Source organism: Mesocricetus auratus, unplaced genomic scaffold (assembly GCF_017639785.1).
Source record: "Mesocricetus auratus isolate SY011 unplaced genomic scaffold, BCM_Maur_2.0 Super-Scaffold_100004, whole genome shotgun sequence".
In the NCBI taxonomy this organism is placed as follows: domain Eukaryota; kingdom Metazoa; phylum Chordata; class Mammalia; order Rodentia; family Cricetidae; genus Mesocricetus; species Mesocricetus auratus.
In genome coordinates, this window is record NW_024429189.1 from 97190270 (window position 1) to 97203097 (window position 12828).

A 12828-nucleotide genomic window follows, 5' to 3' on the forward strand; every position below is an offset into this window, starting at 1 on the left:
AGAGTGGCTCCAGGAACAACCAGACACGCCAGCAACTGGCCAGATGGAAGCTGCCCCTCCCCTGCACTGACACACCCATGCTGGCTAGATCTAAAGCACTGCCTGGCAGGTGGCAGCCACTGCACATGGCTGTCTTGTCCTGTGTGACAGGAGTAAGCCTCAGTGAACATTAACTGTCATTTTATTAAGGCTCTAAGTGTCTGCGGGGGGGGGTGGGGGGGGGGAGGTACACATGGCTAAGTCATGTGCTTGACAACCCCTACCACGGTCCACTTCTGAGTGACCCTGAGGCAGAGAAGGTTGTGTGAGGTCCCAAGTTAGTCATCCACAAGGTTCCATAGAAGGTTATGTGCAGCCAGGTGGTAGTGGTACACGCCTTTAATCTCAGCACTTGGAGAGAGCTCTCTGTGAGTTCGAGGCCAGCCTGGTCTACAGAGAATTCCAGACAGTCAGGGCTACACAGAGAAACCCTGTCTCAAAAAAACAAAACAAAAACTGAACAAAAGATTGTGTGCAGATAACAGGGACCTCAGGGGAGTGCTTCTGAACAGCTGGGGCTGGCTCTGGCTGGGGAGTGGCAAGGTCAGTCAGGGAGAGTAGGGATGTCTTCCCTAGCCCAGCCTATGGCTTTATTATCCTGTGTTGCCTAAGCAGGAGTGGGGTATCCTAACCCAGTCCCCGGAACACACCCAGGAGAGAACATGGGCATTGGGATCCTGTTCTTGCTTCCTCCACCTGCAGGTCTCCCCTGTTTTCAGGGCTTCCCGGTTGAGACTGGTCACTCAAAAATGGACCCGCAGCACATCCTGGCTGGCGAATGGCTGCTGGCAGGCTGTGCACATCATGGGCTGAGAGCGTTGCTTCTCACTCAGGCAGGGTCGGCACAGAAGGTGGCCACAGGGCAACTGGTACACAGGCTCCTTGGTGGAATAGGAAGAAAATGCTCTTTTGCAGGATGCACACTCTGGACCACAAACAGTCCTGGGATGCCCTGGTGAGTCAGAAGAAGGAGGCAGGGTTAGTGAGCTCTTCCTCGGTGCAGCTCTGTCCCTGAAGCTGGGAACGGCAGGCCTTCTTTCTACCACCTCTATCAGTCTTGGTGCTGTCTATGAATGCTTGAGAACTAGGCTCTGAATGCCATGTGCAGGACCAGGCCTGTTGTCTGGCCTCCCAGACAAAGACATAACAAGGCACAAACTTACCCTGACAAGGTCAGCTTCAAGAAGAGAGAAAAGCAGAATGTGACACAAATATCAGAACAGTCAGGGTAGAGGAAATCAGCTTCAACCTGTCAGTAGCTGCCTTCTAACCGTCAATCCCTTTCCGGAACTGGCTGGCTTTGGGTAGACCCTCCCTCCCACTGTAAGATTCACAAGACTCCCTGCTATGGTCAACAGACAGGGGGGCTTTGATTCATGCCATGTGAATGCTAAGCAGTAGACCACCTCTGTGATGTTAACTGTAACACTCTCATGACTGTAAGGACTGTGGGGTCATGGACGATGGGGTGGTAAGCACAGTAGCACAGCTCACCAGGGTATTGCCAGGCTCGGAAAGACGACACAGAGTTGGTTCCAGGGTGTCTTCAGAACCACAGCAAAGAAAAGCACAAAGCGGGCTGATGAGATGCCTCAGTGGATAGTACTTCCTGAATAAGCCTGATGACGAGCTCCATCCCTGGAACCCACAGTGGAGGAGAACCAACTTCTGGAAGTTGTCTTTTGACCTCCATGTGTGCTGTGGCATATGTGTACTGTGCACAGGCGCACACACACACATACACACACATAAGAGCATAAAGGGACCTAATAATGAATGAATGCCCTGTCACAGTGAGGACACTTCCCTGTTAAAGGCTTGATAGTTCAGAGGATGCTGGGGAGGAGAGCTTTGAAAGCAGGCAGGACAGTTCAGTTATAGGCACTGGAGATACCAATGAGAAGCATCCAGCAGCTATCTGAGTTCCAAGGAGAGGCAGGAGCCACGAGAGCAGTACTACATGAGGGCTCTCATTGGCAGAAACTCTAGCAGTGGAAACAGAAGGAACAGCGGAAGGCAGGAAAGAAGCTGCACTGTCAGAAGGCCAAAAGAAAGAGAAGGTGGCCAGTCACATCCCTGGATGCTGAGAGGACAAGCAGCCACAAGACAATGGTTTCACTGGGTACTTTGAAAGATATGTTCTTGGGAATAGTTAGGGAAGAAACGATCAGAGTGGGCAAGAGTCAAATGGAAACCCAGATGACCATAGTAGGGATAGGCTCCACATCCGCAGGAGTAATCAATAGTCTGTCTTATCAGCCTCACCAGGCTTCATTTTGTCCTTTGTTTAATAAAGGGACTTGGGGAGCTGCAGTGATACTCAATTGTTGGAGACCACTGGCTGCTCTTGCAGAGGACCTGGGGTCAACTCCAAGTACCCACAGGGTGGCTCACAAGTATCTGTAATTCCAGTTTCAGGTGACCTGACACTGTCTTCTGATCTCTACCAGGCATGGACATAGAGGCAAAACATTCATACACATAAAAAAGGGAAAGACGTACGGACAGACAGACAGACAGACAGTCTAGTCAGTTCCTCACTTTGTATCTACCATATAAAATTTGGCTCATTAATCTACCACTGTGCTTTTTCTAGTACAATGATAAAAATGTTACCAAGAAGGACAGAAGATGCTGGGTAGTGGTGGTGCACAACTTCAATCCCAACATGTGGGAGGCAGGCGGAGCTCAGTGAGTTCAAGGCCAGCCTGGTCTACAAATCGAGTTTCAGAACAACCAAGGCTGTTAAACAGAGAAACCTTGTCTCGAACCCACCCCCAAAAAGGGCAGAAGATGACATCTAAACCTTTCTTCATATGTAGATAAAATAACCCAGATGTCAGAAGAAAGGAAGATTAGGGAACAAAAAAGGAGGGTCAAAGTCCCAGGAGAGAACTATGCAGTTCGCCTCAGCCAAGTGTGGTGGGTACCTTTGTAATCCCAGAACTTGGAAACTGGAAAGTTCAAGGCCAGCAAGACCCTATGTCAAAATAATCACAACAAAAACCTATAGCAAAGGACAGCCTGGCCAGAGTCCACAGAATGACAGGGCTAACTAAAGATCTTGTCTGTGATGAGTCCCATTTCCAGACAGCCCCTCATCATCTTCTGGAAAAGACAAAAGCTCTCTCTCCAGATGGGAATTACATAAGGGAGCTGGCTATGAAGTCCCACAGAACACAAAGAGACTAGGCCCAGCATCCTGCACAGGCAGATGCTAGAGCTCACAGAGGATTACCGGAGCTGGTGTCTGGCCTCCTGGAAGCACTGCTCCCTCTTGCGCCCAGCTGTTGGAGCTGCCCCTTGGAGAGTCGGGCAGTGAAGGAAGGCATGGAGCCAAGGGTGGAAGTCAAGGCAATTTCCAAACTTTGCGACAGCTTCTGCTCATGGGATACCGGACCTGTGAGAGACACATATACCATGACATCCAGGAAGGCTCAGCAAAAGAGAGACAGCTACACGTTCTTGGAGGACCAGAGGATGACCCTTCCAACTTTAGACATGTGAGTAAAAAGAAAACCTCTTCCTGTGTCTCCCAGGATTTTGAAGGCAGAACAAGGAGTCAAAGTCCTGGGAATCCCGAGTATTTCCCATCTCCAATGCCTACAAAGCTCAGGGCTTTCTCTAGTTTTCCCCTAGACAAAGTGTCATGCAGGAGAGAGCCACCTTGAGGCTTCAGCAAAGAACAGCACCTACTTTTCTATTTTGTGGCTGGAGTATGGTTCTGGATTTGTGCCTTCTAGACAGCCATGCTATTACACCCACAAGCCCCTGGGTCACATTTTGAAAGGCCTGCCTGCTGGCCCCAGAAATGATGCGACATCAGGCACCAGCTCTGTACAGTCCCTACACATTCTATCCTCTGCTTCACTGTACCCCCCTTTTTAGACAGGAGTGTCACTATGCAACCCACGCTGCTCTCAACTTCTTCAGCCTCTGCCTCTTGAATGCTGGAAAGAAAGGCATTTGCTACCATACCTTTTGTTTTGTTTTTTTCATGACAGGGTTTCTCTTTGTGTAGCCCTGGCTGTCCACTGTGCTGGGACTAAAGGCATATACTACTACCACCACCTGGCACTTTTTTCTTTCTTTCTTTCTTTCTTTTTTTTTTTTTTAAGTAAGAAAGGTATGCTGGTCAGTGAAGGCAGAGGCAGGTGGAGCTCTGTGAGTTCAAGGCCAGCCTAGTCTACAGAGTGAGTTGCAGGACAGCTAGGGCTACACAGAAAGAAACCCTGTCTCCAAAAACAAACAAACAAACAAACAAACAAACAAAAGAAGCTCAAGTGCTAGGGAAATGGTTTTGTCAGTAAAGTGCTATTAGCTAAAGCATGAGCATCTGAGTTCGATCCCCCAGAGTGTGTGTGTGTGTGTGTGTGTGTGTGTGTGTGTGTGTGTGTGTGTGTGTGTGTGTGTACACGCTCGTGCCCACCTATGTGGGTTTATGCGTTCCACTTGTATGCAGGTACTGGCAGAGACCAGAGGGTATCAGGTCTATTGTAATTACAGGTTTTTAGGGCCTAATGTGTCTATTTGCCTCTGGAAAACTATTAAGAGCTTTTAACTGATTAGTCATTTCTCCAGCTCCAGTATTCCTTTCTTTCTTATCTGCGTGTCTTTTACAAAAATAACATGTCAGCTGGGCATGGCGGCCATACTGGCTGGTTGTGTGTCAACTTGACACAAGCTAGAAAGAGACTCAGGTGAGGAAATGCCTCCTTTGAGATTCAGCAGTAAGGCATTTTCTTCGTTAGTGATCAATGGAGGAGGGCCCAGTCCCTGGTGGGTGGTACCATCCCTGGGCTGGTGGTCCTGAGTTCTATAAGTTGGGCCTAGCAAGCCATGGAGAACAAGAAAGTAAGCAGCACCCCTCCATGGCCTCTGCATCAGCTCCTGCCTCTGTGATCCTACCCCGTTTGAGTTCCTGTCCTTACTTGCTTCAGCGATACACAGCAATGCTGAAGTAGTGTAAGCCAAATAAACCCTTTCCTCAACTTGTTTTTTTGGGCATGATGTTTCATCACAGCAATTGAAACCCTAAGACAGTGGCCCAGGCCTCCAATCCCAGCACTTGGGAGGCAGAAGCATGTGGATTTCTAAGTTCAAGGCCAGCTTGGTCTATAGACAGAAACTGTCTTGAAAACCAAACCAAACCAAAACAACAACAACAAATGAATAATATGTCTTGTCAGTCTGAAAAATTACACCAGACATTTCCAGGTTCAGAAGTTTCCCAGGCTGCTCTGCTCAAGTAGTGGAAGGACTGAAGCTTCCAGGAACACTCACTGGTGATATCAGAGGGGAAAGGGAAGCCAGGCAGCCTAACTCTCAACCCACTCTCATTTACTGACTATACTTCTTCCTGAGAGGCAGGCCTCCAGCCTCACACTTTTCCACTCTTCTGGGGATAAGAGAGGCAGAGAGAACCACAGTGCACTTGCACCAGTCTCCTCTGGGAGGACTAGACGTAGTACCTCAAAGGCGTCCAGACACATGACAATAGAAGGTTTCAGAAAAGAGGACATAGGCTGCTTGAAAGGATTCAAGATGGGAAAATGCATTGATCTTGCCAGGAAAAACAACGGGAACACGAAGCAGGTGAGTCCACCAATGAGACGATTACTGGAGAAGGCACAAAGCATCCTCAAAAGCATTCTGACAGAACCCAGGAATAGTCAGCTATGGGGCTTCCATCTGTAGTCTCAGCACTCAGGGATGGAGACAGGAGGATCAACCCTGGTCAGGGCTCCATAGCCAGCCTTGAAAAAGCCTGAACTACAGAGTGAAACCCTCTTTTTAAATAAATAACTAGAAAATTTTAGAAAAATAAGTCTCAGAATAATAAGGGAACACACACAACCCTTTGAGCCTTCCAAGTTATCTATGAACCAAGGACAAAACTGCGATGCCCTACAAAAGTGAGAAGGAAGAAGCATGGCCCCAGCTTTATAAATGTAAGCTAGTACAGCATAAGCCAAGGACAGCAGCATCGCATCGGCAGGAAGGGAAGGGATGACCATGGACACAGAAGACTTACCCGCTGAACAGTCCATATCTGTCAGGCCAAGCTCAGCGGGCGCTTTCATCTTCTTGGCAGTAGGCTCTGAGGTAGAGGATGACAGCAGAGGGCTTGTGGTAGAGGAGGACGAACTCATGCCAAGGCTGTAGTCTGAGTTGTGTTCAGCCTGCTCCTGCTTCCTTTTCCTTGAGGGCAGGGTAATGATAGAAGGGGCCATTGCTGATGTAGTTTGTGCTCTCCCAAGCAGGTGGCAGCCAGAAACAGAGTGCTGGAGTAGGAAATGGTCGATCCTGGCCTTCAGGGAAGGATGAGGTAGGGGGTGGGACTCTGGGGTAAAGGCTAACCCTGTGAAAGGGTCACTGGGCACTCGGCCCCAAGTAGCTTCACTGAGGTTACACTTCTCCAGAGTGCTCTGGTCAATGACCTTGCCTGAAGGCAGCAGCATGGGGCATGGCATGATCTCCAGGGTGATAGGATCTAGGAACTCCTCTGGCACATCATTAACCATCTCAGACATCTCCTGTAAGATATAGGGATCCTTCTGGCCCTCAGATTGACCCCTAGGGTCACAGTCACTCTCCATGGGCAAGGCTGGAGTGTTCAGACCCAAGTCCTTAGGCAGGCTTTCAGATGCTATCAACAAGACACTGTTTATCACCTCCTGAGAGCAGGTCTTGGCTGGCTGACCCCATACCTCTAAACGTTTTATGCAAGAGATGCCACTGCCTGTCACATGGGTGATTCCAATCTTGAGGTGGGCCACATGGCTAAGGGAAAGAGCCCCTTTATTCCAGAGTTCCTGGGCTACAACAGTAGGAGAGAGGAGTGTTACTTCCATTGGGCTAAAAGGTGGCCTGGCCTTGAAGCCCCTGTGGCTGAACACCACATGGTTCTGGTTTTTCAGTAAGACTTTGCCTACCAAGGTGAATGCCTCCTTGTCTGGGACAGAGAGCTCCATGGGCTCTGTAGTCCAGCACTCGTGTGAATCCAGAGAGGCCCTGCTGGATAAGGCAGATGTGTACAACTCCAGACCAGTGACATTCTGACATCCTCCAGCTGTGAGATCTATATTAATCCTACAGATTTCCACATTAAAGGGAAAGGAAACCGTCACATAGATTGGAGGTCTAATGAAATACTCTGTCCTAAAGCCATGGCTTCTCTTGATGAGGTCTTCAGAGATGAGATTTTCTACTTCATAACCATCAGCTGACACCTAGATTTAACGACAGAGGAGACACAATTACCCAAATGAAGACAACCAGTTTTCAAGAACTTGTCACTTACAAAAATACTTTTTACGTTTGTTTATTTTATGTTTATGGGTGTTTTGACTGCTTGCTTGTCTGTGCACCGTGTGCATGCAGTGCCCACTGAGGCCAGAAGAGGGCGTGAGGTACTCTGGAACTGAAGTTCTAGATGGTTGTAAACCACTATGTGGTGCTAGAAATTATATCTGGGTCCTGGGGAAGAACAGCCAGTGATTGTAACCACTGAGTCCACTCCCCAGTCCCACAAAATTTTATTTTACAGAAAATCTTAAGTTCTTAATTTTTCTTTTCAAGACAAGGTTTTTCTGTGTAGCCCTGGTTGTCCTGGAACTAACTCTATAGATCAGGCTGGCCTCAAACTCAGAGATTCAATTGCTTCTATCTCCCCAGTGCTAGCATTAAAGGTATGCACCACCACCACTTGAGTTCTTAATTTTATTTATTTATTTGTTTGTTTGTTTTGTTTTGTTTTTCGAAACAGGGTTTCTCTGTAGCTTTGGAGCCTGTCCTGGAACTAGCTCTTGTAGACTAGGCTGGTCTCAAACTCACAGAGATCCACTTGTCTCTGCTTCTCAAGTGCTGGGATTAAAGGTATGTGTCACCACTGCCCAGCTTCTAAATTCTTAATTCTTAAATTATATGTGTTAAACTGAATTATCTCAAGTTTTTGGAGGCACTCAAAATCATGCCAAAGGCTGAAGGAAAGTGTCCCCAAGCATGACCTACTATTAAAAATAGGAGCAATAAGCTAGGTACCATGATATATATCTAAAATCTCAGCACTTGGGAAGTAAAGCAGAATGATCAGGAATTCAATATTCTCCTAAACTACATAGCAAGTTAAAGACAAGCCAGGGCTACATGAGACAAACAAACAACCCAAAAGCAAGGTCTGGAGAAATCTCAGTGGTTAAGAGTGTTTGCTGTTCTTCCACAAAGGACCCAGGTTCAGTTAGTTCCCAGCACCTAGCTGGCCTTGAACTCACAGAGATTCTTATCCTGTTAAGATTTAAAGTATTCACCACAACACCTGACAAAAGTAAATCTTAAAAGCAAAAAAAAAAAAAAAAAAAAGGCAACAACACAACAGAAAACATGAAAGGGAAGAGGGAAGGGAAGGGAGATATTGAGTGATTGATTCTACTCTGCTATGATTGTACATGCAATATTGATCTGCCAAGAGGAGTGCACAATTATGTCAATTTTTCACAAAATGAGTCACAGAACACCTCACAGCAGTGCTCTGTAAATCTAGTGACTGCCTAGTACTTGTCTAAATGCTGTCTGCTGGAACCCAAGGGTGCAAATACAGTAAGCCACATATACAAGGCAGGAAATGAAGAAAAATATGAAGACTGTATTATATATTTATGTGTATAACTTGTTTGGTTTACCTTGTTGCAGTGAATTCTTGGTCTGAACTGTGGGAGGCAAAGATTTATTACCATCTTTGTAGCTAAAAGAATAGCTTCCAAGCATCAGAAACAGCCTTTAAAAAAGAAAGTGAAAATATTAGCCAGACACATTAAAACTCAGCTTTAAAGCAGGACATAGTGGCACACGCCTTTGATCACAGAATTCGGGAGGCAAAGGGAGGGAGGCAGATCTCAGTGATTTTGAGGCCAGCCTAATCTACAGAGTTCCAGGTCAGCCAAAGCTACACAGAGACACCTGTCTTGAAAATCCAAAGATAAATAAATTAATCATCAGGTTTAAACTTTCAGAAGTTGAATCTAAGAGAGGAGCAAATAGGGCAGAAGCAGAATTTGTAGTGAATTCTCCTAGTCCACATAATTTTCCTTGTATCCTACTGACGCTGGGGAAAACTACTCACTGAAAAGTTAAGAAAGGGATTTTCTTTCCTTTTAAAAAAATATTTTGTTTAATGTGTATGTGTGTGTATGTGTGAGTGTATGTCTGTACACCATGGGTGTGCAGGAACCCAAAAAGGTCAGAAGCTTCAGACACCCGGGGACTAGGGCTATACAGAAGGTTGTGAACCGTCATGTGGTGCTGGTGTCCAGGTTTGAGGTGATTTTCTACCGTCAGCCCTGCAGAGGCTCCCATAGCAGGAGACAGTGCACAGCAGCCAACACAAGAAGCGGTGGTGAATGGAAAGGGTCACAGAAAACAATCCGAGTGGTGCTAGGATTCTACATTTCTAACCCTGGAAAGTGTAACTACTTCTTTACTAAACACACCTGGAAGAGTCGAAACTGTTTTTGAAAAGGCTGGGTGTTTTTCTTGGTTTGTAGACTCTATGAAATAGTTGAGGGTTCTATCATGGTGCCCTCATGGCATGGAATCCTCATGAGCATGGCATCTATGTTCATTTACTTAAGTATACTGGATTCCCTTTTTCTTTTTTAATTATAAAAATTGCTACTGTATATGTATGTATGTGATGTGTGTGACACGTGTAGCACAGCACATGAGAAGGTCAGAGGACAGTCCCTTTTCTCCTTTCACCTTACATGGGTTCTAGGTCTTTAACTCAGGTAGTCAGGCTTGTACTTCAGGCACCTTTACCCTCTGAGCCATCTCACTGACCCCTCAGATTCCTTCATTTAAGAAACTTTTGTAAATTGGGCGGTGGTGGCACACACTTTTAATCCCAGCACTTGGGAGGTAGAGGCGGGCAGATCTCAGTGAGTTCGAGGTCAACCTGGTCTACAAAGTGGGTTCCAGGATAGCCAGGATTGTTACAAAGAGAAACCCTGGGGCTGGAGAGATGGCTCAGCCGTTAAAGGCTAGGCTCACAACCAAAAACAAAGAGAAACCCTGTCTCAGAACCCCCCCCCACCTCTCCACCCCCTCACCTCCCCGTCACAAGAAAAGAAACTTTTGTAAAATTTCATGTATTTAATACTGTGCATGTATGCTCATACATGCCACGGTGGGGGGGGGGGGGAGTCAGAGGACAACTTGACAGAAGTTGGTTCTCTCATTCTACTATGGGTGGGTCCTATGGGCAGAATTTAGGTCATCAGGCTTTCGTGACAAGTGCCTTTATTGGCTGTACCACCTCACCTACTCAATAAATTAAAATCAGAGTAGCTTCTAAGAGAAGGCTCAGAAGTTAAGAATACTGGTTGTTCTTCCAGAGGACCTAGGTTCAATTCCCACAGGATGGCTTACAATCAACTGTAACTTCAGTCCACTGTATCTGGTGCCTTCTTCTGGCCTCTTCAGGCACCAGGCATATACATGGTACAAATACCATGCATATAAAATACAATTTAAAAATTAGTGTATGATATAGAAGTGTGGCGGCAGTCTTTTTTGCTTATTTGTTTGTTTTTGAGATAAGGTCTCTAGTAGCCCAGGCCATGAGCTTCTGACCCTCCCACCTCTACTTCCCACAAGGTATGTGCCATCACACTCAGTTATGTGGTGATGAAGATTACATCAGGAATTTCTACATGTTGAGCAAGCACTCTACCAAATGTGATACATCCCCAGCCCTGAACCATGGACATCGTTTTTTTTTTTTTTTTTTTTTTTTGAGACAGGGTTTCTCTGTGGCTTTGGAGGCTGTCCTGGAACTAGCTCTTGTAGACCAGGCTGATCTCAAACTCACAAAGATCCACCTGCCTCTGCCTCCCAAGTGCTGGGATTAAAGGCGTGCGCCACCAACACCCGCCTTTGAACCATGGAAATCTTGATTATCCTTTCCAAAATCTATTGGATTAAGTCTTGAGGGGAACTTTAAAGGGCCCTGCTCATTGTTACTGCCTCTTTACCCTGTGTAAGAGGAGCCTTCTAGTCAGAAGGCATAAAGCTGCTCCAACTTGGTCAATGGTCGCCAGCTATAGAGCATTACTGACGCATGAAACTAGGATAGCAGAATGTGGACTACCTCTCTCCACAGCACTTACTGAGGTGGAAGAAACACACAGAGGCTGTTCAGTCCATCCACATTAAATTCTCTTCATTGTCAGAGTCAGTGCCACCTCTTGCTTTCTGCCTGGTATCTTTGGGGACTGTGGCAGATCATATCCCATACTACTACCTGACAGATTTCTCAGGAGTCTGGATGATCCTCACCTGTAGCAAAAACAAATGGTAACACATTAATTCAATTTTAGGACTCTGGGTGGGCCTCAGTGGTAGTGCATTTGCCTAACTAGCCTGCATGAGGTTCTGGGTTCAATCCCAAGCAACACAAATAACTTTAAAAAATACAAATTAGGACTGTAAATAACACTCAGTGGCAGAGAGGTTGATTAGTATTTGTAAAACTCTAGGTTCAATCCCTAGCACTAGAAAATTTAAATAGATAAAGATAATTTAGTTGCTATACATGGTGTTTTGGATGACAATGACCTCATAGGCACTTATATTTGAACAGTTGGTCCCAGTTACTGGAACTGTTCGAGAAGGATTGTTGGAGGTGGTGTGTTGTAACACAAGTTCTAATAAGTCTTAATAATAAAAGTCCGGAATCTGATATTAGGGGGTGAAACCTGAAAGATCAGAGGAGCGAAGTGGCCAGCCACTAGAGCCTTACCTCTACGAAATCCTCAGATTGAAAAGAGCTGTCTCTCCAGCCTTATCACTTCCTCTCTCCACCCAACCATATCACCTCCTGTCTGTCTGTACAGACCTCCAGACCTCTATGGTTAACTAGTGACTAGCTCCACCCTCTGATCTTCAGGCAAGTTTTATTTGTTAGATTATAAACAAGATATCATTACAGTGTATCACTGGAGGAGGGTTCAAAAGCTCACACCAGACCCAGTCTGTCTCTGTCTCTGTTTCTCTTTCTGCCTATAACTGTGAGCTCTCAGCTACTTCTCCAGCACCAAGACTGCCTGCCTGTCACCATGCTCCTTGCCATGATGACCAAGGGCTACTCCCCCGAAACTGTAAGCAAGCTTCCAAATTAAGAGCTTTTTTCTATAAGCTACCTTGGTTATGGTGTCTCCCCCTGCAATAGAACAGTAACTACGACACTGTATTAATCTGCATTTTGTTGCTGGAGAAAGGATTTAGTTGGCTTACACTTCCACACCACAGTCCATCCCTGTGGGAAGTCAGGACAGGAAAACTAAGCAGCAACCTGGAGGCAGGAAACCGGAGCAGAGGCCACAGGATAATGCAGCTTACTAGCTTTCTAAACTTCATGAGTTACTCCATTTTCTGGTTTTTTATACTCCCCCAGACCTCCTGCGAAGGGCTGGCACTGCCCACTGTGGGCTACGCCATCCCACATCAATTGTTAATTAAGAAAATGGCCCACAGACTTGCCTACAGGCTTATCTGATGGAGGCTTTTTGTTTTGTTTTGTTTTTAGCTTTTGAGTCTCGGGTCTCTCTAAAGTAGCTTTGGCTGCACTGGAACTCACTGTGTAGACTAGGCTGGCCTCAAACTCAGAGATCTGCCTGACTTTGTGTCTTCAGTGCTGGGATTAGAGGCGTATGCCACTTCAGCTGGCTAGAGGCCTTTGTGTGTGTGTGTGTGTGTGTGTGTGTGTGTGTGTGTGTGTGTGTGTGTGTGTGT

General features: G+C 46.3%; 1 protein-coding gene across 4 annotated transcripts in view; it reads right to left on the bottom strand.

Moving 5' to 3' along the window:
- Nucleotides 1–207: 207 nt before the first annotated feature.
- Ubox5 (U-box domain containing 5) overlaps nucleotides 208–12828 on the bottom strand; it is a 35964-nt gene continuing 23343 nt past the window's right edge. For 2 of the 4 annotated variants that reach the window (XM_040746296.1, XM_040746295.1), the window contains exons 2-6: nucleotides 11205–11373; nucleotides 8721–8815; nucleotides 6074–7271; nucleotides 3278–3439; nucleotides 208–991 (exon numbers count right to left, since the gene is read on the bottom strand). In XM_040746296.1, the coding sequence (XP_040602230.1) occupies nucleotides 783–991; nucleotides 3278–3439; nucleotides 6074–7271; nucleotides 8721–8774 (1623 nt within the window). In that variant the 5' untranslated portion in view covers nucleotides 8775–8815; nucleotides 11205–11373 and the 3' untranslated portion in view covers nucleotides 208–782. The remainder of the gene's footprint in view (nucleotides 992–3277; nucleotides 3440–6073; nucleotides 7272–8720; nucleotides 8816–11204; nucleotides 11374–12828) is intronic. The other 2 variants (XM_040746298.1, XM_040746297.1) reach the window with 2 other exon arrangements.